The sequence below is a fragment of the Capricornis sumatraensis genome, chromosome 2 (genome assembly GCF_032405125.1).
Source record: "Capricornis sumatraensis isolate serow.1 chromosome 2, serow.2, whole genome shotgun sequence".
Classification (NCBI taxonomy): Eukaryota; Metazoa; Chordata; class Mammalia; order Artiodactyla; family Bovidae; genus Capricornis; species Capricornis sumatraensis.
Genome location: NC_091070.1, coordinates 167,383,547 through 167,409,578, shown reverse-complemented (window position 1 = coordinate 167,409,578; position 26,032 = coordinate 167,383,547). Strand labels below are relative to the sequence as shown.

At 34.6% G+C, this 26,032-nt stretch overlaps 1 protein-coding gene across 3 annotated transcripts in view; it reads right to left on the bottom strand.

Moving 5' to 3' along the window:
- The window catches only part of ZZZ3 (zinc finger ZZ-type containing 3), a 117,944-nt gene that overhangs the window by 48,671 nt on the left and 43,241 nt on the right, over nucleotides 1-26,032 (bottom strand). For 2 of the 3 annotated variants that reach the window (XM_068964139.1, XM_068964141.1), the window contains exons 2-4: nucleotides 20,819-20,952; nucleotides 19,091-19,244; nucleotides 12,446-14,001 (exon numbers count right to left, since the gene is read on the bottom strand). In XM_068964139.1, the coding sequence (XP_068820240.1) occupies nucleotides 12,446-13,950 (1,505 nt within the window). In that variant the 5' untranslated portion in view covers nucleotides 13,951-14,001; nucleotides 19,091-19,244; nucleotides 20,819-20,952. Of the gene's footprint in view, nucleotides 1-12,445; nucleotides 14,002-19,090; nucleotides 19,245-20,818; nucleotides 20,953-26,032 lie in introns of those variants that run through there. The other variant, XM_068964140.1, reaches the window with a different exon arrangement.

The window sequence follows — 26,032 nt, the reverse complement described above, 5'->3', positions numbered from 1 at the left end:
TTTACCTTACTAATAATTTTCTCTTAAAGAATTCTCATTAATTGGCCAGGCATGCTTCTTATCCCTGCCTTTGAAGAAATCATTATTCCTCTCCCCATATCCCTGGTTTTTCTCTAAATACCCAGCTTACTATCATTAATATTGGCATCAGTTTCCCAGTATGAAGAAAATTTACAAGTCTCCAATTCTTAAGACAGATCTCCCTGGTGGCTCAGACAGTAAAGCATCTACCTACAATATGGGAAACCCGGGTTTGATCCCTGGATTGGGAAGATCCTCTGGAGAAGTAAATGGCAACCCACTCCAATTCCTAAGACACTTTTTGATGTTCTTAAGAATAATAGTCTAATTGTAATAGATCACCACAATTTGGCTAAAAGTAACCCAATTTGTTTTCACTGTAAAGTGAATATCAGCTGAGGCCAACAGTTTCTCTAAACATCTATTAGGATTCTATAACCCTGATTTCAAAAGAGAATCTAATATTCTTTTTAAAATCCCCCAATCAATTTAGAGGGGTGGGATGGGGCAGGAGATGGGAGGGAGGTTCAAAAGGGAGGGGATATATGTATACCTATGGCTGATTCATGTTGAGGTTTGACAGAAAACAACAAAATTCTGTAAAACAATTATTCTTCAGTAAAAAAAATTTTTTAATCCCTCATTAAGTAAAAAAAAAAAAAAACTAATAATTGACTTTTCCTTGTTAAAAACAATGATTTTCATATTTTTTATACCAACCACCTCTCCTGGTAAAAATAAAATAAAAAGTGGGCACATGCTTCCAATATATGTAGAATTATTTATAAATTATATGTTTTACAATACTTATTATATAAACACAAACAAAGAACCCTAGGGGAAAAAAAACATATAAATAGCATTTTCTTCCTATCTCCCAAGAGATTATCTCAAGCATCCTCTGGTATGCATATACCTCATCCACACTTTATTTTTTAGTATTCTTTTTTACTGTGTTAAAATTCACATAATAAAGATTCACATTTTAACCATTTTAAATCATACAATCAAGCAGCATTTAGTAATTCACAATGTTGTGCAATAATCAGCTGCTAGCCACCATTAATCTGCTTTTTATCTCTATGAATTTACTTATTCTAGATACTTCACATAAATAAAATCATACAATATGTGGTCTGTTGTGTCTGGCTTCTTTCACTTCGAATAATGTTTCCAAAATTCATCCATGTTGTAACACATAAAAGTACTTCATTCCTTTTTACAGATGAGCAGTATTTCATTGTATTGATAAAACTAATTTTTTAATCCATTCATCACATTATGGACATCTGAGTTGTATCTACCTTCTTCCTACAGTGAACAGTGCTGTCATGAACATCTGTGTAAGTTTTTTATTTGAAAACCTGTTCTTAAGAATTATCTTCAGTATATATCTAAAAATAGAACTGCTGGATCATATGGTAATTTTATGTTTAATATATCATGAACTGCCACAGAGATTGCTACAGCAGTGCATCATTTTATTCTACAGGCCCACTAGCAAAGTAGGAAAATTCCCATAACCCATTTTATAGGTACCTAACTCATCAAGAATACAATCTGACCCCAAATACCAAATGGTCTATAATGAGCATGTTCTTGACCGCCTAGATAACGCACCAACCTCTTTTCTAAAATATATCCTTGCACAAAGAAAATGCCAACACAGACAGCTTCCAGACCCACCGCACAGGCCCCCACAGTAACTCCACCCCTGACCAGTGAGAATTTTGCCAGAGACAGAAACGTGACTCAGCAGAGTCCATCTACTGAAGAGTCAATAACCAGTTTCTCCTTAGCGAATGTTAAGAAGCGGCTATGCAGAAGAAAGATCATATAGTGTGGGGAACAGGACAAAAAGTGGGAAGTCACTGCCATTTGCAAAATAAAATTATGGGAGAAAGAAGACAAAATTGTACGCCAAAAAAAATCATTTATAAAGAGAAAAACCCACAGTCTGTACTGCACAAAGAGAAGCAGAGGTAATAGAGTACAATATTGAATATTGACAGTTATAATCACATGAGGCATGGTTAGACATTATGTTCTCACCCTGGATATTCATGACTGTCTACTATTTATTCAAAATCAACTTTTTTATTTGACATACTTTGAATGGATTTCTGATTCCTGAAGCCAACAAGGTTTTACTAAAACAAGCTCTGACTACCTTGAATTTATTTTCCTCCAGTTTTAAATAACTTAGAGGTTTCTTACTAATTACGGATTTTAATACTTTGTATTCAAATTATTAAACTCAAAGTATTCAATACTTTGATTCAATTTGTATCAAACTGAATACCTTTTGAAGAACAGTACAAAGGTTTTCATAGGACATTTTAAAAAGAATGTGTCATTCTTTTTAAAACATAATTTTATAGCCTTCCAAATAATGTTTTTTTCCCCCTCTAAAGACTCCAGGTTTCTTGTGGTAGTAAACTTGAAGACATTTCAGCTTGCTCTCAGTAACTGTTTTCCTAAATCCAAAGAATTCTTGAGTTTTCCCTCTTAAATAGGAAGCTGAATGCAGTTGTATTGTGGTCAATATTATAAAAGTTACTTGATCACCTAGGAAATTACCCATTCTAAGAAATAATCCACTATAACCATCTAAAAAGTTTGAATTCTATTCTGGAATTGCAAATACACTGAAGTTTCAAATAACTGAGACAAGCTAGAATTTCAAATTCTTAATGGGCAACACATCTCAAATATAAGCAAACTGCCTATCTGTTAAGAGATCTGATCATTTCACAATAACTTCAAAGGCACAGGACATGTCTTGTCATATTTCTTTCTAGTATCTACTCAAAATTATTAGTCTGCACAGAGAAAGTTGGATAATACCCTCTGATAAATATCTTCAAATAATAAGACAGAAACACATAGACCAGGACACACATTTTCTTTCAAGTCATTCAATTCAACAGACAACCCCAACCAAATTCTCATCATTTCATATGCTTTTTAAAGCCTACTGGCAAAACTCTAGATTGTAAAAATACATCTGAAGCCATATAAAACATTCTGATCATACCAAATTTGTAAGTCTGTTTTATAATACAATAATGTAAAAACATTATTTTAACCAAGCACTTTGGTCAACCATTCCTGACCATGAGACACACCCTTTAACTCCCCACACCCTGCCATTTGCCCAGTTCCTAAGTTTAGTGAACTATGTGAATGATTGTATAGGTTATTCATTTTTTCTTTTGAAAATTTTAAGTTTAAAGTAAAAACAGGGAAATCATCACTAGCATTAACTTCATAAATTCAGAATCTTCAAACTAATGGTATAAAAAAATTTGTATGAAAAGCATGCCAAATTTTTCTCTGACATTTTCAAACTGGATAGCCTTGAAATTTTAATGATACTTCAACCAACGATAAAACCATGGATCCCGCAAAGAGCATGACGTTTACTGTATGGTACATGTTTACAGGAAATAATTTCCTATGAGAGAGTTCACAGGGAGTAATTAATCAGTCATGGGAAGACAGGAAAGATTTCACAGAGAATATGATATCTAAAACTGAGACAACCTTCTCCCTTTGCAGACAGAGGAAAGAAGGTAACCAGGAAAATGGGAGTAATAGTGAAATAGAGCAGCCATTAGGCAAAGAAGACAGTGACATTCATTAAGAAAGTGACCATTAATAACAAATAAAGCTGACTCAACACTGGTGGGAGAGAAAGTATGGTGAAGAATAATTGAAGAAAAATGTGAGTACATTTTCCATACTAAATGAAAGACCCTACCAATTAAGTAAAAAGATGGTGTTGAACATTGAGTATGTGTGGAGGAAGCAATGGTTAATTCAACTTCAGACATGTTCCACTGAGTTATTGTGAAAAATGCAAATGGTATCTTATAAAGGTCCAAAGTTCAAGAATAATCTGACTGGAGATACAAATTTGGAAATCGATCAATATATAGATGGTAATTTCACAGCAATGAGAATGCTCAGAGAGCATGCAAAATAAGAAGAAAGTAAACAACTAAACCTGAGCAGGGCCCAAAGTAAGGGGAAGGGCAGAAAAAGAGAATTCAAAATCATACACACACACACACACACACACACACACACACACACACACACATGACAGACATATGTGAAACAATAACTATAATTACAGAAATCAAACCATGTCAATTTTATAAATAAGAAAACTGACCACTATAGAAGTTAAAGACATTTACCCAGTTCCATACTACCAGTTTAAAATGGTAATGGAAGGGGATTGGAGCATTCCTCAGCTTCTCCAAATAATTTACAAATAAAGAAAGTTTTAAATACTGAGATTTTAAAATTAAATGACTTAACATTTTAAAAACACAAACATTGGGAATTCCCTGGCAGTCACATGGTTAAGACTCCACGTTTCCAGATCTCACATGCTATGAAGTACAGTCAAAAATAATATAAAATAAAAAAACAAAAATCACCTGTCTGGTAGCTTTAAAAAAACACCCTAGTTATGACAGAAAATATTATATTTGCTGACTTTAACCTGACTCTTCACATTCGTTTATGTTTTGAAGTTTATTAAGAAGATACTTTAGGTTCTGATTTCAATCTTTTTTCACTCACTTCCTACCCTCATTGCCAATAAGCTACTAGGATGACACCTTCCCCCTAACTAAAATTTACACACAGCAAAATAATTTATGCTCTTATACATTCTGAGACTTATTATTTAAAATATGATCAAAACACTCTTAAAAATTAAGAGGAAGGATAACATGAGACAAATGAAAAGTAGCAAAGAAAAAAAGAGCTGAGTCAAAGGTTTTCAACTTCATACAAATAATAAAAATTCAGTACCATGAAAAACAGATTTCTGCAAAATACTCTACATTTAATTTTATTTCAGAAAAAAAGATATACAAGAAACTGGATTAAACTGACGGCCATAAAAAGGGCACCCTGGTTTTCTGAAAGTATTAGTCGCTCAGTCGTGTCCAACTCTTTGAGACCCCATGGACTGTAGCCCTCCAGGCTCCTCTGTCCATGGGATTTCCCAGGCAAGAATACTGGAGTGAGTTGCCATTGCCTTCTCCAGGGGATCTTTCCCACCCAGGGATCGAGCCTAGTCTTCCAAATTGCAGGTAGATTCTTTAATGTCTGAGCCACCAGGGAAGCCCTGGTTTTCTGAAAATATAATACAAAAAGTTTGGTCCAGCAAAAAAAATTCGAAATGTCTAAGAAAAATAGTTAACTAAAATCCAGATACATTACATTATTCCTTAATTATTTACAGTCACCATTCTAAACTCAGTAAACAATGTCTCACATGCTCTTGGATGTCACTTTCTCTTCCACCCATTCTTCTGAGCTATATCGGAACCAGAAACCACTTTTTCACTTCTGCTTCAACCATAACAACACCTGATCAACACAACTAAAACACTGTCAAGTTTCTTTTACCTTCATTCTTCAAACTGTTATTATTCCAATTTCTCTCACACAAGCGTCTTAGAAAACGTTACTTAAACTAATTAATCATATAGCTAAAACCTAGCCCTCACTGTCAAAGGAGCATCAGCAAAAAATAATTTTCAGGGACTTGTCCAGTGGTTAAGAATCTGCCTTGCAATGCAGGAGACATGGGTTTGATCCCTGGTCAGAGAACCAAGATCCCACATGCCACAAGGCAACTAAGCCCACGTGTCAGAAGATCCTGTGTGCCACAAGACCCAATGTTACCAAAAAAATTAAATAAATCAATAAATTTTTAATTTCTAAATGGTCAAACTGTACGCTTGGGGTGAGTGTCATAAAGATACCTAATGCATGTGCTGTGCTCTGCTTAGTCGCTCGGTCATGTCTGACTCTCTGCAACCCCATGGACTATAGCCCTCCAGGCTCCTCTGTCCATGGAATTCTCCTGGCAAGAATACTAGAGTGGGTTGCCATTTCCTTCTCCGGGGGAGTGGGTTGCCATTTCCTTCTCCGGGGGATCTTCCCAACCCAGGGATCGAACCCAGGTCTCCTGCACTGCAGGTGGATTCTTTACCATCTGAGACACTAGGGAAGGACCTAATGTGTATTAAAATTAAATCAGAGACTTTCAGGGCAGAGTAGCTAACACTGAATACCCTTCTGCTATACATAACTAGAAAACTGGAGAAAACATAGAAATAATTAGACAATGGGCAACAGGCAGTGCAGAATCATGACCTGTGAGAGAGGGCAAACAAATGAGCTAATTTAAAGCCCTAGGATCACACTCACTTTCTACATGGAGGAATCATGGAAAAAGATGGGATCTTGATGAGCAAAAAGATAAGAAAACACAGTTTGGGCAAGCTAAGGCAGCTGGAATTTGTGGGACAGCGCACCAAAGAAGCAGCAAAACAGAAAAAGATGAAACACAGAAACCTAGAGTCTTTGGTTGAACATAAAGCTGCTCATATAAAATGATATTCCATACGACCAAGCAAAAAGTAACTACCAACGTTTTCACAAGGCTAGAGTCAATTAGGGTTTCAACTAACCAGAGTAAAGACCTTTTTTAAATAAGACACCAGGAAGGCCATGCCATAGAAGTGAGGCTAAACTTGATCTTGAGCATAGGCTACCCTGAACTTCCCCCTAACAGAGCTAAAAGCATTTAAGTCTATCAAGATCAGTCTTATCATCAAAAAAATTAACTGCCTGTCAGATCAAATTTCAATACTTTTTAAAGAAAGAGAACAAAATCCAGACCCTCAAAAACAATACAATATTACTAGACACATGAAAATAAAATCATGACACACTACAGAGAATTCTGTCTACTGAGAGAACCCTGAACAAATTATTCAATCTCCTCTAACCACCTGACAAATTTCCTCTCATTAAAATCAGAAATTAAAGAGACAAGTAGAAGCAGCTTTCCATCATAATGAAAAGGAAATGTGGTAGAAAAGATTCCACTAAAGAAAGAGGGAGGTACTGATGTTTGACAGAAAACAACAAAATTCTGTAAAGCAATTATCCTTCAATTTAAAAATAAGTTAATTTTTTTAAAAAAAAAAAGAAAGAGGGAGCAGTGGGGAAGAGAAACAGAAAGGTCACAAAACAGATCTTCCCACTTAATACTATATGTTAGAATACCTGATGACAAATCACAGATACAGTATACATGGTATAGGCTACTAATATGTAAAAACACAACATTTTCAGTCTACTATAAAAATTACAAAAATAAAGCTCCTGCAACTAGAAGCTAAGATTCAATTAGTCTCAAATAAATGATAATTACTTTAGATGGGTTTCACTACTATTGATTACTATCATATACAAAGAAACAACTATTATTTATTCCAATTTTAGATACCTGGTAACCTACATAGGACACAGCCTCCAAATCAGGGGAAGCAAACAAGAAAATACACAATTAAAAAAAAACTCATTAATGCTTATTTACTCATTCAAAAAGAAACTGCTTCGTCTGTTAACAATCATGAGACAGTTCTGATAAGTTTGGTTATTCTTATTTCCAAGTTTAAAGAAAGCTAAAAACAGCCAAAATGAATGGGAGGCTGAGCTACCAGAGGAAAGTACCATCACAGCACAAGTGATTAATGAAACTCAACAAAAATTTAAAAAAGAGGAAAAGCATAAGAAGCCAGAGAAATTAGAAAAGAACAATGAAAAGAAGCCATGTTATAAAAACATTAAAAAGCAGAGAAGCCCAAATCATTTAACCTAAGTGAAAACAGACCTATTCCGGCAGCAATGCCAGAAAACGTATTACCACATAACCTCCGTCAGCAAAGATGACACTCAATCAAAAAGAACAGATTAAATAATATTTGAGTACAAATATACTTGAATTATAGACAGATACCATTTTAGATACCATTGACATTAGCTGCAATAGAAGATGTTGGTATTCAAAGGAAAAGACAAAGAATTCACTGCGTATTTGGCAAGTCAATGACTTACTCCACTTACAACCAAAATAATTTAAACTTAGGGCAGTTATCTCCCTTCTCCCATCAATCTTTATGTCAAACTACTGGCCCATTTTGGCTCTTATAGTCCATGGCCTTTTCCCACGAGTTTTCCCTAGCAACTTTTGACTTACACCTAATTGCATTCTAAACCACCCACCACAAGGTTATTTTTTGCAAATTATCCAAATCCTCTATGTAAAGTCAAATTGCAGCTGTTGTTTTATTTCCTCAGTAGCTGGTAGCTATCCTTCACAGACACACTAACAAAACGTTCTTCAAAACAATGAACATGAAAGCATTTCATTCAATAAACAGGTTACTTACCTATAAAGCTGATTCTCTGACAAGTAAAACCAAATAATTATGACTGTAATTATGGAGCTTAAATTTAGGCTAACAAATTCTGAAAACTGAGTATCCAAGATCTGTTCCATGAGCATTCTCAACCTAGAAACCCCCAAAGTCCATGGGATAAATCCTTATTAGATGAGGAAACCAAATGTAGTTCAGACTATCAATTAAAAGACTGAAGTTCTAACCTCATTTCTCCCTAGAATTCATCATACTTTAAGTAAATAACCTAAAATCTTTAACTATGAGTTAGGAAATAGAGACTGTATACTGCCACCTCTGCTGTCTACTTTCAAGTTGTGGCTGTCAAATGAGAAACTAGATGGAATTACTTTACAAAATATGAAACACATATGAAATGTAAAATTATTTTATGCAGGGCAGGATAACAACTCTAGTGCTTTCTAAGCAAAATCCATCCCTATTCTTGGGAGTTTTCTGGCCCTTCAAGAGAAATTACTTTGACAAACAATAAAAGTAATGTCAAAGAAAGTAGTGAATCTAGAAGAACTCATGAGGATTTTCCTATGTAGCTTCTGAAGCTGATGAAATATCATTTGATTCTTCACAAGCACTGTGCAACAGAAGGACATATCATAATTATTTAGTACATAAATGTTTTTCGAGAATCAAGGTTGAAACTGTAATTCTTGCAATATTAATATAATTTAAAAATAAGATTCTTACCTGAAGACTACATGAGCAATACTTAGAAGAGCAAAAACTGTTTTACTCTTACACTTTAATTATCTAGAAACTTAAAAATCAGTATAAACATTAGCAATATTATCAGTAAGCTAAATCTTTTCTAAGACCTCAAAAGTCTAGAAACACTAAATCTGATTCTTTACCTTCTGTTCATAAAAGCATACATGAAGCTAACCAAGGCCCTTCAAATACAGTTTTACTTAAGTATTCTTATATTGATACAATGAGAATTGAGAGGCAACTGACCATATCACATTATCATTTGAAAATTTATTTTCCACTGAATTAGAAGGAAAGCTCTGAATATTGAAGCCCAGGACCATTTGAAACTATCACAACATTGTTAATCACTGTACTCCAATATAAAATAAAAAGCTTAAAAAATAAAATAAACGCTAGGACCTAAAATCTTATATATCTACTCTCCATAGAACCAGAATTTCAAAATTTAGAGGTCAGTTTCAGTGCTTCTGATCCAAAATCAGCAAAAAATCAATTCCCCAAAAGGGCAATCCACAGGTAAGCACATGATCTCAGTCTGGTTATTTAGGCCAAAAAGGGGATCATTAGGTATTATCTGCCACTTTAACAGACTCTATCAACCTTGAAGATGAGAGTGTCTTGAGATAAAGTACATTTCTTTTTGATCTTCTACCCCGTAATCTTTAAGGCATATTCTAGTAAAATAATCCACAGCTGGAATCTTGCCAGAGAAGAAAATACTCCTTAGTCCCTTGCTCACAGTGGAGTTCTCCATTTGAAAAAATAAATATATAAAGGCACCTATGGGCTTATGTGCTGGAGAAGAGGGATGGTATCTAGAGAGGAAACAGGGAAAGCACCCAAAACATCTGCATTTATGGCCTAATTGCCATGAAGAGGGTCTAAATCTAGGACTTAGACATACAATATCTTTTTAAACATTTACAAGTGACTAATGACCCTATATGTAACATCCTTGCAAACAAGATTAATTATAGGATGAATGCTAGAAGGTTCTTAATCAATGAATGTTAATTCAGAAAACTGCAACTTGAATAAATAAGTTATGGCCTCCTGGCTCCAGATAAAGAACTACATCAGTGTCTTCTATTCATAATATATTTTCTAAACTGGCTATCAGGGAGTACTCACTCCCTACCAGTGGAGTTTGCATGTACAGGAGGACAGTAATCCATCTATTCCAGTGTCTTCTTTTTTTTCCTTTCCCCAAAGTACCTTTTAACAACATTTTCCAACCGCCAGAAATTTACTTGAGAATTGAAAGCATTAGACAGGTATCGTGATGCTATTTTTAACAATGACAATTTGGATAAAAAGAGTCAAAACCAAAATATTTAATCTAACCAACACTTGATTCTAGATAAAAAGCATAGAACAGGGATTTTAATGAAAGATTACATATGATATGATCAAGCATCACCTCCCAATTTTCCTTAGATTATCTTTAACCAAGATGCTAATCTAGATACTCCCTCTCCATCGCATTTCTCCTGATTTGCTTCCTTTGGGGGAAAAAAGTTAAAACCAAAGTGTCAAGAGGTGCTATTTTCAAAAGATCTTGGAAAAGGCAAAAAAGCTAGAAGTAATGATTTCTTTTGCCCAAAATCATCCAACAAGGCACTAATTTAACTTGAGAACACTGTCCTAATAAAGCAACTATCCTCCATTCCAAAGGACTCTATTCCTAAGCAACCCATGAAACCCTATTGCTCTCATTTTCACAGGTTTAAGAATATGCACCTCACTCTTCAAATATTATGGCCACTATCTTTAGATAATTGTTTTTATAAGAACATCATTCTTCAGAATCACTTAAAAAAGTAACAATGTTTCAGTGGGAAAATACTTTCCATCTTAATAACCAGCTAACCTTAATAAGAGTAACTTTTTTTAGCAAAGAAACAATAAAAAGCAAAAAATAGAATTAATAGGTATAATTTTGTAAATATGCATACTTCCTGAGTTCTTGGTATTTCAACAAGACACATACTCTGTTTCCTAGTGCCTGCAGAAAAACAACTCTACTTTTGAAAACTGATACATGTGTACTAATGGTAAGAACTCAACTCACCTCAAATTGAAAAAAACTTCACTTAATGAATTGTTTTTTCACCTCACAATGGACTTCAAACATTTCAAATATACGAAAATGCTCATAGTTCCAAAAAATAAGTAAAATGCTCAGACAAAATGATCTATTGAACACAATATTAAAATGCTATTTATAAAGAAAACAGAAGGAAGTTTTCAGAAATGAGATCTATGCTAAAAGACTACCATGTTATCATATACAAATCTAAACTATTTATAAGGCATGGTAAAAGATTATTATATTCTACAAGCAGGATTTGATACTTTCATCCAATATATAGCCGACTCTGACAACTGTCAGAACAAAAATATTAAAAAGGTTCCTTTAAATAAGTACTTTACACAGTCTAGATAATCTGGTTGTGATAATTCAAAAGCCTAGTCTGTAGAAGTAAAACTGATTAACTCATATATATAAGTCTGTCTTTTACTGCTGCTGATCATATTTATGATAAACACTTTTGTTAACAGTTCCTTTCCTGATTTAGACAAAGTGAGCTCCAATTCTTTTGTGTTACTGCCCAGAATACAGTATAGAAAATCTAAGCAAAACTGTGATTAATCTGGACAGTGAATTCTTCATTTTAAAAAGTACCTTTATGACAAAGTTGAGAACAAACAGTATTTTAAGATAGTCTCCCTATAATTTAGAATTAGGAAAACCCTTTCTCAAATGCTTTATGTAAACTATAGAGTAGACTGACTCTTGCTAATAAGACAATTACAACATACAGTTAGCTGTCACAGTACTGACAGTAATACTTCTCTACATCACAAAAGTCAATGATGATGCATAAAGCACATTTTTTAAATCAAAAGTTTTAACTGGAAATTATAAGTAACTAAGATAAATGTAGATTTGCAGCCTGCCAGATTTCCCTTATTTGGATGATGTCTATGTACTCATTAATTATTCTACATTCTATGGAAGGCATATACAATTCATAATGCTCTATAACTATAAATCAAAGTGTACTGGGATAACTAAAGAGGTTTCCATTTTATAAATTAACTCAAATGATAAAAAACTTATTAATAAGTAAAACACTATCAACCATGTTTCCACATGTCTAACTGAGATATGTGAAATCTCAAAACTATAAAATTACATCACCATTGATAAGACTACTAATAAAACTGGATTTTACTTTTTTTTGAAGATTTTTTAAGAGTTGAGAATATCATTGTGTGAAACCCAAAATTTCAGTTAAAAGCATTAATTTTAGCTATAATAAAAATGCTACAGACATTTATGAATAGATACTAAAAACTTAGGGAATAATAAACAAAGCAGAATTCATGGTTACCATATTTACACATACTCTTTGTTGTGTTTCAGTGCCACATGATCTGATTCAAAGTAATAAACATCAGGATCATCATCTTCCTCTTCTGTAATGTGCAGATTGGCACTCTCTTTGGCAGATGGCAAATGTCCAATATTGAGTCTTGCCTCTGAGGATGGCTTACTTAGTCCTTCACTCCCATAATTTTCAGAGTCACAACATACGCCTTTTTCACTGTGAGAAACTTCACCAGGATTTGTGAGAGACTCACTTATATTATCACTAACAGTTACATTTGTTTCACTGGGATTGAGATTATTCTCCTCAAATTGTCCATTTTCTCTGCAAGGAGAATTGTTTTTAGTGGGACTACCTCTGGTAGGGGCTGCCCTCCGTGGTGAAGTTCTCAGAGTATACCGATGTTCTTGAGGTTCTGATAAAGACATCATTTGAGTCGAAACACAGTCTAGAACAGAAGATGGTTCTGGTTCTCCGGAGACTGGCATACTCTCAAGACTTGTGTCCAGGGCATTATTGGTGCTCTCATTACACTGCTCCTTTGAGGCACTGCTATCTCCCACCACATCTACTTCCTCCTCAGAATCCCTTAAAGATGAATGAATTTCAGAAAAGGGGCCTGTAGCTGGCTCAGTAGTCAGCTGATTAACATGTTCCACCGGCAGGCAGGCAGTTACTACTTTGTGGTCCTCCAACTTGACCTGCACTTCTGAATCTGTGCAAGGCACGTTATGGTTTATATAACCGTCTTCCTTCCTACTATCAAGGAACATTGAAGCGTGGGTATCCGAATCCCCATTTTCAGCTACTGATTTCTCCTGCAACACATAGGAACCAGTGCTATTTTGTTTAGTGTTCCCATCAGGCTGACAGTCATCACAGTTTATAACAGCTGAATCACTGTCATCAACACCATTGACAGCCAAATAGCCTGTGATTTCTTCAACTACTGTAGAATCAAGTGGCCCTTCCTCACTTACATTCACCTTTTTAATTTCCCTTTTCTCACAATCATCCAGTATAAGACATCGACAAGCTCGTTTAGTCCCTTGAAAATCTGCATCATTGTCCACTACTGTACTCCTCTGTTCTACTGACTCCTTGTCTGATTTTATAGGTGAATCTTCTTCTGAACTGTTTGGTGCTTCAGATCTAAGGCAACGCTTAATTCTTTTTAAAACTGGTGAAACAGGTTCTGTTTGCCTTCTCTCACAATTTTCTACAGCCTGCCTTTCTATGTTATCTTTTTCTGAAGAAGGAAGTCCTCTTTTCCTAGGGCTTACCCATGACTCTCGAGCATTCTGCTGTTTTATATCAGTAGTTCTTCCATTATTATTTCCTTTCTGAATTTGCACAGGCTCTGGTCTCTTCTTTGGTGATCTTGATCGTACTTGAGAATGAGAAGAGATTTCTTCAGGATGAGCAATGCTACGATTCCTTAAAGTTCTACCACAAAAAGATTCATCCAAGCCGTTTAACCCCACTGTTGATCTTGTAACACGAGTAGATCGGGAAGCAGCCATACTATGGCAAGTCCCTACAATACGGTCATCATGATCCACTCATTGGGAAACCTTCAAAAACGTAAACAAAATAATGAGAAAAAGGTAATAGTTAATATCCTAAAACAAAAGTATAAAACTATAACTTTTTAATCCAGGTATAGCCAATATTAATAAATAATGTGATATAATTTATTTTATTAACATTTCCAAAAGTGTTAATAATAGCTAACAATTATAAGGCACTTATGTTTTAGGGATCTCTATGCTTTAAATACGTTAACTCACTTAAGTCTAACAGCAATTAGAATAAGTACTTATTGGGACTTCCCTGGTGATCCAGGGGCTAAGACTCTGCACTCCCAAAGCAGGGGGCCCAGGTTCGATCCCTGGTCAGGGAACTAGATCCCACATCCAACTAAGACCTGGTGGAGCCAAAGAAAAAAAGAAAGAGAAAGTACTTATTATCACTCCTACTTCATCTATGAAGAAACTGAAGCATATACAGTTTAAGTAATATGTCCAAAACCACGCAGCTAGTAAGCTCTTCACCCTTCTCACTGTGTATCTGTTTCTCAGATATTCAGGGGCAAAGGGCCCAGAAAGATCTCTCTCAAAGACAGGACTTCACCTTGGTTATTAAAATAATAACCTCAAATTTATATAACAGCTATCACATAAACTAACCCAATCACTTCTCATGTTTTCTCAAAACATTTCTGGGAGGTAAAAAGACAGGCTCTGCTCTTTCTAATTCACTCTTACGAAAACGAGTTTCAGGTCAAATCTTTTGATAACAAACTACATGGTATCTAAAAAATTTGGATTGCAGTAGAATTTTCTGTAACTAAGCAGATGGATAGAAATCATAACCCTAGGTTGTACTGAATACTTGCTAAGAGCAATACAGAGCAAAGTCAAGACACCCTAGTCTCTAGAAGTAGAACTATAAATTAGCAAGTGAAAGGAAGTATTCTAAAGAGGATAGAAAAAAAAGGGAAAGAAGCACACCCGCCAAACATGCACTACATTTAAGAAATCAAGAAGACACATATAACCCCATTTTTTCCTTCTCTGAACTCCTGAGTATATGTGTATGTCACAGTATTAACGCATGTTGAGGATATGAGCAGGTTCGTGTGGATGTTCTGCTGTTTCTATTCATATAATACAAATGAGCAGAAAATAGAATACTGCCCTGTTTTATCCATCTTGATAAACTGAGTGATTTAGTGATTATTTTCCAAGGTTCTCCCAACAAGCAGAATAAAGGAGCTATTAAGAATCCAAGTCTCCATTTTTCTGCACCTGTTTAGCCTTCAAAACATACTTTGTCACTTCACTGCCTAACTTCGAATGGAGTGCAGGATGGACAGACAAAGCAGCCAGTAATGGGTGTAGGACATAGCTGCCCAGGACCCTCTTCCCTCCTCCCTTTTGCCGGCCTTCCCACAGGCTCACTCTCCTTTAACTCTCCAAATGCCATTCTACCCCCTCTCACCACAAATCAAATACAGTCTCTCCTTTGCCTCAACTTAGTAGTATAACAGTTAGAAAGGTTATTAGGAACTACAGAAGATATGGCAACATGCTACCACATACAAAAAAAAAAGAAACTGTCTTCTTGTTCCTGCCTGCTGATAAAGTGAAAAAGTATCCTGTAAAACACATAAGTTGGTTGAATTTAGTTTTGTTTCAGAGTATGATATACTTCTAAATTTTTAATTAACATTTTTTTTAATCTTGTTAAGACTAGATTACAAAATTACAAGATGACTCAAAAAATTGGACCTAAAATTAAAGCATGAAAATTTGTTCCAGAGAATTCCATAGCAATCATGTGAACAATAAACATGGAACATCAATCAGAACTTTACGTTTTTTAAAGCAAATTTTTACTGTTTGGGGACTCATTTAGTCAGACCTCATGTATAATTCTCTTTAATTAAAATCTTGTTATTAAGATAACAGTCTCTCTTTATTCACAGGTAATAAACACTGAATGATCCATAAATATCTACTTTTAATTACAAATAATTTAAGTTAAACTTCAAATGATGTTTCAAAAGAGCACAAACTAAAAAATATTAAAATCAATGCATTTGCTCCATGTACCCATGTCTGGAGCTTTCAAATTTGAAGATTATAGATTTTTAAATATTAAATACCTGTGTAAATATAACAAAGAAAACATAATACTTTAATTTCATAAACTTTATTTATAAAATCTAATGCAAGTATTTTTAATACAAATTTGGTTATATTCATGATTTATGGTTCAAAAATAATATTGGCAATAGTAATATTCTATAAACACACATACAAAAATCTGTTCATCTTTATTTTTTAAAATATGGATGCCAATCAAGGGCATATAAAACTTCAAATGATTCTGTAACAGGCATTCCTAGCCCTTTTCTTTCCACGCCAATCCAAATTGAAAGCAAAATTTCTGCCTTATCATTATCAATGAAACAATTCCATTATTAATAGTAAAGAAAACTACTAACAAATATATATATATCATTATAAAAGACCAACCATGATGATAATGAGGGCCTATTTTATTTCTTCACCATTTCAGTAATCAAAATACTTACAAACATGAAATATTAAAACTGTTTTCATTTCTTTTGTTCCCACAAAATCTTTTTATTCCATCCACAACTAAAATGAAGTCCAAATTTTAGAGTTCTCAAACCTATTCTATTGGGCCACATTTAAAGCAAAACTGCTTTGTGACATGAACCCTTGGGCTACTTCAAACTCTTGCAACTCAGAGTGTTGACCTAAACTCCTGAAACTAACACAACACTGTAAATGAACTATAATCTAATAAAATGCTTTTTAAAATATACAGTATTTTATACAGAAATTTGGTGATTCATATTTACTGTCCTTAAAGTAAAGTATAAAAGTCTTAAAAAACAAAAAACAGAGTGGCCTGAGAACTAGCACCATGGGCATCTACCGGAAGCTTGTCAGAAATACAGAATATCAGGCCCTGCCCTAGACCTTTTGATTATAACCAGATTCCCAGGTGATTAAATGTGTTAGGTTAAGATGCACTGCCTTAGACCACTGCATCAGACAGTAGTCTATTAAAATATACCAAGTTTCAAACTAAATTAGGCCATTTATCCTTTAGTTCTTTATTTGATCCTAATAAAAACTTATAAATAAAACCATGATCACTTTGGCTAAGGAAGCACTAAATAGAGGATTATAAAATCTCTTGCCTGAAATTAACATATTGCATATACTTAAGATATTAAGTTGATTAAAATTCTGAAGATTAGAGTTAAATGAAATTTTAACATTCTTCCCTCTAATGATTTTTTTCTTCTGTGTTAACCTTTTTCTTCATTAACTTTTCTATTTTTGAATAAGAATTTATAAAGACACATATTTTCTATAGTTACCTGATAAACCTGAATGCAAAATTCAACTACAAACAATGCTCTGATTATCTCAACCAAGTCTCAATATTGTTTTGCTATGCATTGCAAAGTATTATAGACTAAACCAGTTGTCTTCCTCATTTTAGCTGCGTAACACAAGAGTTACTAAAAAAATTCAGTGAAGAGGTTTGGAGTACAAAATATTTCTGCCAAAAATTAAACTGCTAAAGAAAAAGAAACTCATTTACAAAGTATCTGAGAAAATACCCCTGTTAGTTAACCAAATAGTTGACATGGTGAAAACATTAGCCAGTACCCAAATACAACTGGAAATTTAATCAGTCTAGTTTTAGAATTGAGGGAAACTGTTAGTTAAAAGATTCATAAAGACAAAATCCAATCTAGCAACTGGAATGAAGTTTTTCCTACATTACCCACAAACTGATGAATATGGCATTTTCTACAATAGAGGGAAGAGAATATAATCGATCACTAGAATTCCTCTCTTCCCCACCCTCATAAGTTTTCATCCCATTTCAGGACATATCTGAGAAGGACAGTCAATTAAATTTTAGCCATCCATTCACATTAAGTCCCAAATCCTACCTACAATTACACATATCTCACCCGTTTGTTTACTGTTGAACTACCCTCTCCCAAATTTGAATCTAATTATAGAACCTAATTATAGGATTCTCAAATTTAATTATGGGATTCTGAAACACTCTGAAATAGTATCAGCTTTGTTTCAGATAATAAATTTCCAGCCCCTGTGATCACATCTGTATAAGTGCTTCAATAAGAACTGAAAGGAAACTAAAATGCTCCACCTAATGAAACACTACTCCAGCTATCACCTTTACTTAAGAGAAATCTCAAAAGCACTACCTATAAGCTTTTGTTCCACTATAATTACTGAAGTAGAACAGTTTATTTTGGGAATTGAGGGACTGGCAATCCTTCATTAACATCAATATTCTAGCTGATAGTTATCTAGTTTTATTAACTGAACAATTTTTAGGAAACTGGTCATGATATCACATAGACAAACCAAAGTGAAAGGCTAAAAGAGTAAGAGGAATGGGAAGCGTCACTAAAGATTCTTTTTCTATTTGTCTAGAACAGGAATAGGAACTGTTTAATAATGGTGTAGGAACTATCCTTGTCATACAATTCTCTTAAGACAAATTTCTTCAGTTGAACAATTACACCATTATCTACAATGTCAAAAGTATCTATAAGGCTGAAAGAAGGAGAGTGAGACCTGGGGATGCACCTATGCAATTCAACTTAAGGTTCTTAATATTAGTCTCTTTGAAGCCTGGGAACTCTATTACATACTATCTTGACCTCTTGTTTAAAGAGATCTCTTCTTTCTTCCCCTTTCAGAGAAACAGAGAGAGAAAGAGATAGGCAGACAAATACAGACAGACAGAGGTGAATGTATATACACTTAAAAAGAAAAGCAGGGAGATAGAGAAGTCAAGGAATCACATACTGCCCAATACCTCAAGTACTGAAACGTATAATCCTTTAGAGATTCTAATGTACTCTGAGTTATTTCATGTATCCCTTGTTGGGAAAATATTTCATTCCTACCCAATTCCCTATAGCTCCACATTCCTATGAACAGCTACCCAGACTGCACAATTTTCTACACGCCAAAGGAAGTATATAAAAATAACAAGTCTCCTCTCCTTAAATACAAGCAAACAAACAAACTATAGTTGTCTTCACTACTGCAAAACTAAACAACTTACCTGTACAACCAAAGATCTATCATTGTGGAAATATTATCTCTTTTCCTTATATCCTGAAGGAGTTGAAGCTATGATCTAGAATAGAGCTTAAGCATCAGGGTTTCAGACTCTCAGCTTCAGCCATGGAGAATACTAGAACTTCCTAAATTCCTTTCTTTAAAATAAAATAATAAAAAAAAAAAGAATTAAAGAAGCAAATTAACTTATGCTAACAGATTTTAGTAACACTTTGGTAATTCTCATTAACTTTGTAGCCTCAGAGATATCAAGAAACTGGAAAAGGATTTTTAGAAACTAACAAAAACAAACCAAAAAGAGTTTGAAATATACTAAATCTTTACAACTCAATATTATTTTGAGTCAAAATGTGACTCAGTTCTTTTCTAGAGTTTAAGGCAATATTGTTCTGAGATGACCCAAAGACTGCCCTTTATAAAATTTCTCACACAGAATTTATAATCTCTTACTCTTATTCTAGAGGCCTTCCCAAAGTTTGGCCTTCAAGTATTTAAAACTGAGGACTGAACAACAAAAATAATTTAGGTTATGTACAACAAAGAATCAACCAAATCTTCTATATATACATGATAATTGTGATGAAGTGTTACAGGACTTTACAAAGGGAAATTTTTTATAAAGGGAAATTTCTATTATTTTTGGCATATGGATTTTCAACAAAAACAATAAGGATTTTCTGGCTCTGGTACCCAGTAGACCAGGTATTTTAATTAGCCTAATTACAATACATTTCTTGGATAGTCTGATTAATTATAATTTTACTTTATAATAATGTATTATAATATCCTTTTCAGAGAAGCTGGCTAAATGGGTTATTATGAGTGCCCATTTGAAAATAAGGAGGAAACTGGCAATGTTTATGATGGAAACTGTCACTTTATAACATAAAACTAGATATTCTAAAAGTGACAGTATTTTTGGTAAAGGATTGCAATTTGAAAACATAAAAAATATGTTAAGTTTTAAAAATAAAAAACGGATGCAATTATCAAGCATTGTAAACTATCAATAGATAGCAAAAATAAAAGCACAGTTTTGTTCAGTAAGACTGGAACAAGGCTAATATTTAATATCTCTAGATGCAACCTCTCCCAGATATGACTTGCAAATTCTTGAAAAGCACAAGATAGGAAAATTGTCTAAATAAAATTATTTAATGCTACATTAAAGAATGTTCTAAATTAACATGAGGAGGGTACACAGTGAAAAATGGGCCTATAAAAAGGTAACCCTTGACTTGAAACTTCACGCTTCTTATGACACATTCCAACTGCCAACTCCTTTGTACTCAACCCTGAAATCCTTTCTCAAACATGGTAACGCATTGCAGTGTATGGTGTGTGGTGATGGTAGCAATCAACAGAACCAAAGAAGATCCACAATTTAGGATGTGTCTCTGAGTATTCCCTAGCATGTCCATTTCAGTACTCTTTCAAGTTCCAACCAGTCAGGTTACTATCCTATTTGGATAGGGATTGCTGTAGAAACATCATCCATTACATTTGCCAGGCAAGGAGATCTGCAACTGTTATTTTCACAGAACAGATACTTACAGCTGAGTCCTACCAGTATTAAGATAAACAGGGTCATGCAGATGGTTAGGCAGATTAGGCTTCTGAAAAACCTAATACACTGAAAAAGAAATTACTTCAGTCACTTACTTGTACTAACTAAAGCACACTTGGCCTTAAGATTACATTTTTTTCTTACCTTTCTTTTAAGTGTTTCACCTAGTGTTTGATTTCCAAGCGTCTGCATTTATCTGTCATCACTGTTAATGTCCATTTTACATTGAGACTTCAGGTATTAATTATTTTTATGGTTGAACTAGCACAACTTGATATCTGTGAAGGAAAATCACAATATAGTCACTATGGGTGTGTTATTATTTGCAGATTTGTGGATAAAACTGACAGTATTTCTTCTAAACACACAGCACACTGCATTTTTTAATAAATTTCACAAATAATTCCTTTTATTTCACCATAAAATGTTACTTTAACAGACTAAAAGGATTTCTTAATTCTCTTATAAATGCTTCTCACAATGCCCACATAAAATATCTCAAAATTTCATTTTACATTAAAATTTATATCAGTTTTAGAACTTAGATTCCTTTTCTGACTACCTATATAAATATGCCTCACTTGCCACAGCCTGTAATTTCTCAGATATTAATAGAAAAGTACTTTTTTGTATTTTATGATAATATTGGGGAATAAATCTAGAAAACTTAAAGTGAAAGTGCAAGTGAAGTCGCTCAGTCATGTCCGACTCTTTGCGACCCCATGGACTGTAGGCTCCTCCGTCCGTGGGATTCTCCAGGCAAGAGTACTGGAGTGGGCTACCGTTTTCTTCTCCAAGGAAACTTAAGAATGCAGTAAAAAAGATCATGACTTTCCCCTAAACATGACTTTAAAACATTTGTTTTCTTTTAAGCTAACATTTTTGTATTGGTTAGATTATCCCTCTGTGACTAATTTGTTCCTGTTATTTTGACTATAAATAGGAAATAAATGTGACAGAATAAGTGAAGAAATAAATCAAGATGTAGCTGTGCAAATGTTCCTTACATGTAAGCTTCTTAAAAATATATCCTTGGTTATAGGTTGCAAGTGAGAAACATATCAAAGTGTTTACAATGATAATGAAAAGCACTATATAAAATTTTAAGTCATTTCTACCCATTTACTGGTGAAAAAATAAGCTTAAAAATATCATATATGTCACAGAATTTATCAGTGGCATTCTAAAATGATTCAACATAGTATACCATTCCAAATTCCTGTATAATAAAAAGTAAAAATCTACACAGAAAATGCAGATGGCCTGTTTTGTGTATAAAATTTGTTACTGGAGATGTTCACTAAAATACCGTAGAAAATTGTAAAATAAAATACACAATGTCAATTATATCTCAACTTTTTTAATTGGAGAAACAGAATAATAGAGTAGATAGTGATTAAGAAATACTAATATCACTATCCTCAAACATTTCATTTCTATTCCGTTTGTATTCTTTTTTGTTTTGTTTTTTTAACTGCACAGCATGGCTTAAGGGATCCTAGTTCCCCAACCAGGGATCAACCAGAGGTCCCCTGCAGTGAAAGCGCAGAGTCCTAACCACTGGACCACTAAGGAATTCCCTCATTTGTTTTCAAATGTTAAAAAACACATTAGGCAATGTCAAAAAAAAATTTAATACACATCTACGTATTCCAAAATTTAAAAGTTGATATAAATGCTCTTGTAACAATGAGTTAAACTAGTCAAAACTCTTCTTACATTCCTTACACTACAAAGCAGTCTTCATTTCATTCACTAAGCATTTCAAATTTAAGATTCTACAAAAAACTATATGCTTTTGGAGCAGGTAAACTATTAAGAATTGCAACAAGCTACCATAATTTTAAATTTTATATTATTTAAATATAGTAACTTGCTCCAGAAGTTTAAAAAGGTTAGCTATTCCGTCCTTTTAAATCACACAAAATAGAAAACAAACCATTTAAACCCCATTCCTAAGGCCTTATTTATGCCTTTCCACAGAGCTTTGCTTGTGTTCACGTACTAACAAAATTCATTGACTATTCAAGAATTCCAAAACCAAATCCAAAAACCAATCCTGACTGAAAAGAATTATTTTTCCTACTATTTGCGGTCTAACACTAGTACTACTGTGTTAAACAGATTACAGGATCTCAGATTCACAGCACATGTGAAATCACTTCAAAAGACTACAAAAAACCCTCACTAGAAAATGTACCAGTTCTATTGACATAGCAAAGTTATATGCTACACATTTACTATAAAAGTAAAACTGTAACATCTAGGCTAAATGCAACCTAAATTATAAAACAATAATTTTTTTTTAACTTTTCTAAGACCTTCGGGAAAAAACTCACAGCAAAGGTTACAACACAGACTCATATTTGGCATCTAATTCCTCAGTTATAATTGAAAATATTAAACACACACACTACACTTTAAATTATTTTAAAAGAAAACAGAGAGAGAAAGTCAAAGCTGATTGTAAAAAGCATGAAGATAATGGTCAAAGACATAAATACTTTTCCTAAACAATTAAGTGTATCATCGTTACTTGCTACAGAGAGTTGAACCAAATTTTCACTTGGTACAAAGTATGATCAGGAAGATGACAACGTCCTGGCTCCCTAAGTTGTTTAGAACCAGAGGTTCAATGTGTTGGATGCCTCCTACAGGTTTTAAGAGATAAGCATATTTCACAGGCAACATAAAGGAAGTAGAAAGAGCATCAGATTTGGTGGAAGGAAACACAAATATGATTCTCTACCCACCATCAATCGTAACTGTTTGATCATGAGAGAACCACACTGCCCTTTTGCATTTCATCTATAAAACAGGAGACATAACACCTGCCCACTGCATTTCAGGGTTATTGTGAAGTTCAGTAAGTTTATGCCTCCAAAGTACTGTAAAATGCTGGTTTTTGAACTTTTTTATACTGCTTTGCAAACTTTAGATTCAGCAGTTCTGGACATGGCAAGCATAAATATTTTTAATTAACTACTTTAGGTCATTCCAGTGCAGGGGTTATCCAAAGATGAGGCTCACACTCTGAAAAAAATTCCATCACTTTCTTCTGAAGAAACTTTAATGCTTGTAAAGCATTACCCTAGGGGTTTAATGCAAATTTCTAAACCTCATCCTTAGAACTTCAGATTCAATGAAGTTGGGACAGGGTACAGAATCCTCATTTTTGTCACACTCACTGCAGGTGATTGAGCTCAGGACCCACACTTCTACAAACCCTAAAGCATATTATTCCCCTCATACATTTCCCAAATCTAATTTCAATAAATTTCAAATTTCCCCACCTCTACTGTCATCAAGTTATGACCAACCTAGGCAGCATATTAAAAAGCAGAGACATTCTTACTTTGTCAACAATGGTCCATCTAGTCAAGGCTATGGTTCTTCCAATAGTCATGTATGGATGTAACAGTTGGACTATAAAGAAAGATGAGTGTCGAAGAATTGATACTTTTGAACTGTGGCGTTGGAGAAGACTCTTGAGAGTCCCTTGGACTGCAAGGAGATCCAACCAGTCCATCCTAAAGGAGATCAGTCCTGGATGTTCATTGGTAGGACTGACATTGAAGCTGAAACTCCAGTACTTTGGCCACCTAATGTGAAGAAGTGACTCATTTGAAAATACCCTGATGCTGGGAAAGACTAAAGGCAGGAGGAGAAGGAGACAACAGAGTATGAGATGGTTGGATGGCATCACCGACTCAATGGACATGGGTTTAGGTAAACTCCGGGAGTTGGTGATGGACAGGGAAGCCTGCCGTGCTGTGGTTCATGGGGTCGCAAAGAGTCGGACACGACTGAGCGACTGAACCGAACTGAATGTCGTGAAGGGCATGACCAATATTAGGCCTTCATCATTTCTTACTTCAACTAATCCACCTGACTTGTAATTGGTTCCTTTAAGTCTTGCTCCTTACAAATTCATGGTCTATAGAGAAGTCTAAGGTGCACATTTCTGTCACTCTCTTGTCTAAAACCCTTTCAAGGGACTTACACTTCTGGGCAAGACAGAGTAACAGAGATGAGAGGTACGTTCCTATTCAAAACAACTGAAAATCTGGGCAAACGGAACAAAAATGTTTTTCAGACACTTGAAACCAGACAACACAGAACAGTGATCAACGAAAGAGAAGAAACAAATAAAGCAAAGCCTTTAATAGTCCCAGCTTCCTGACTGGAGTTTCCAGAATGCAGAGTGAGGAGGGTGATCTCAGGCAAACCAGTCTCCCAGTGTTAGGATGAAGCATGGAGTCTGGGGAGACACAGGTAGCTAAGGTTTCCAGAACACTTGTACCAGAGAGGAAGGAGCATCAAATAGAGCAAGTAAGACCTCAGAAGATCTACAGAGATCTTCCTCAAGCCTTGAGCTGACCACTCATCAGTATATGCAGTATATCCAAGGCCTGGAAAATCACTCCAACCCACAGCCAGGGATATACTAGGAAATGTGCAACAACTAAGGACAGTTAGTGGTTTATAGTTCATGGTTCACAGGGTTACCAGTGACTCTGGTGTGAATATTCCCTACCCATGGCCAATTTCAAGCTATCAAGCAATATCATTGAGTGCAAAGATGAGAAGAGATACATAGCAGCACATTACACATTACACAGTATTTCTACAATAATGATACAATAGATATAAATTATCACCAAATCACAAAAACAGTAATAAGCAATAATATAATTGGGGTCCTCCCTGACGGTCAGTCCAGGAAGCCTGCCAGACTTCCCTATGGTCCAGTGGCTAAGACTCCAGGCTCCAAATTCAGGGGCCCCAAGTTCAATTTCTGGTCTGGGAACTAGATCCCACATGCTGCAACTAAGACCTGGTACAGTCAAATAAAGAATTAAATAAATATTTAACAACAACAAAAAAAGAAGAATCTGCCTGTCAATGCAGGCAATGTAGGATCAACCCTGGCTCCAGGGTGACCCCACATGCCGCTGGGCAACTAAGCCCGTGCCCCATGCTCTAGAGCCTGCCAGCTGCAATTAATGAAGCCAGAGGGCCTAGAGCCCACAACAAGAGAAGCCACCACTATGAAGAGTAGCACCCACTCACCAGAACTAGAGAACACCTGAGCACAGCAAGAAAGACCCAGCACAACCAAAGCTTAGTAACTTTTTTTTAAAAAAAAGGAGAACAGAGAAAAAATGACAATAAGATTGAAAGCAGACTAGTCCCTGGAAATGACACAAGACAGTGAAGTTTATCTTTGTATTGAAAGAAACTGTCTACTAGTGAAATAAAGATGACTTCTAACTATAAATGTTGAAAGATGTCATTACCAACAGAAATAGACTATAACAAATGTTAAAAAGAAATTCTTCAGACAGAAGAAAAACC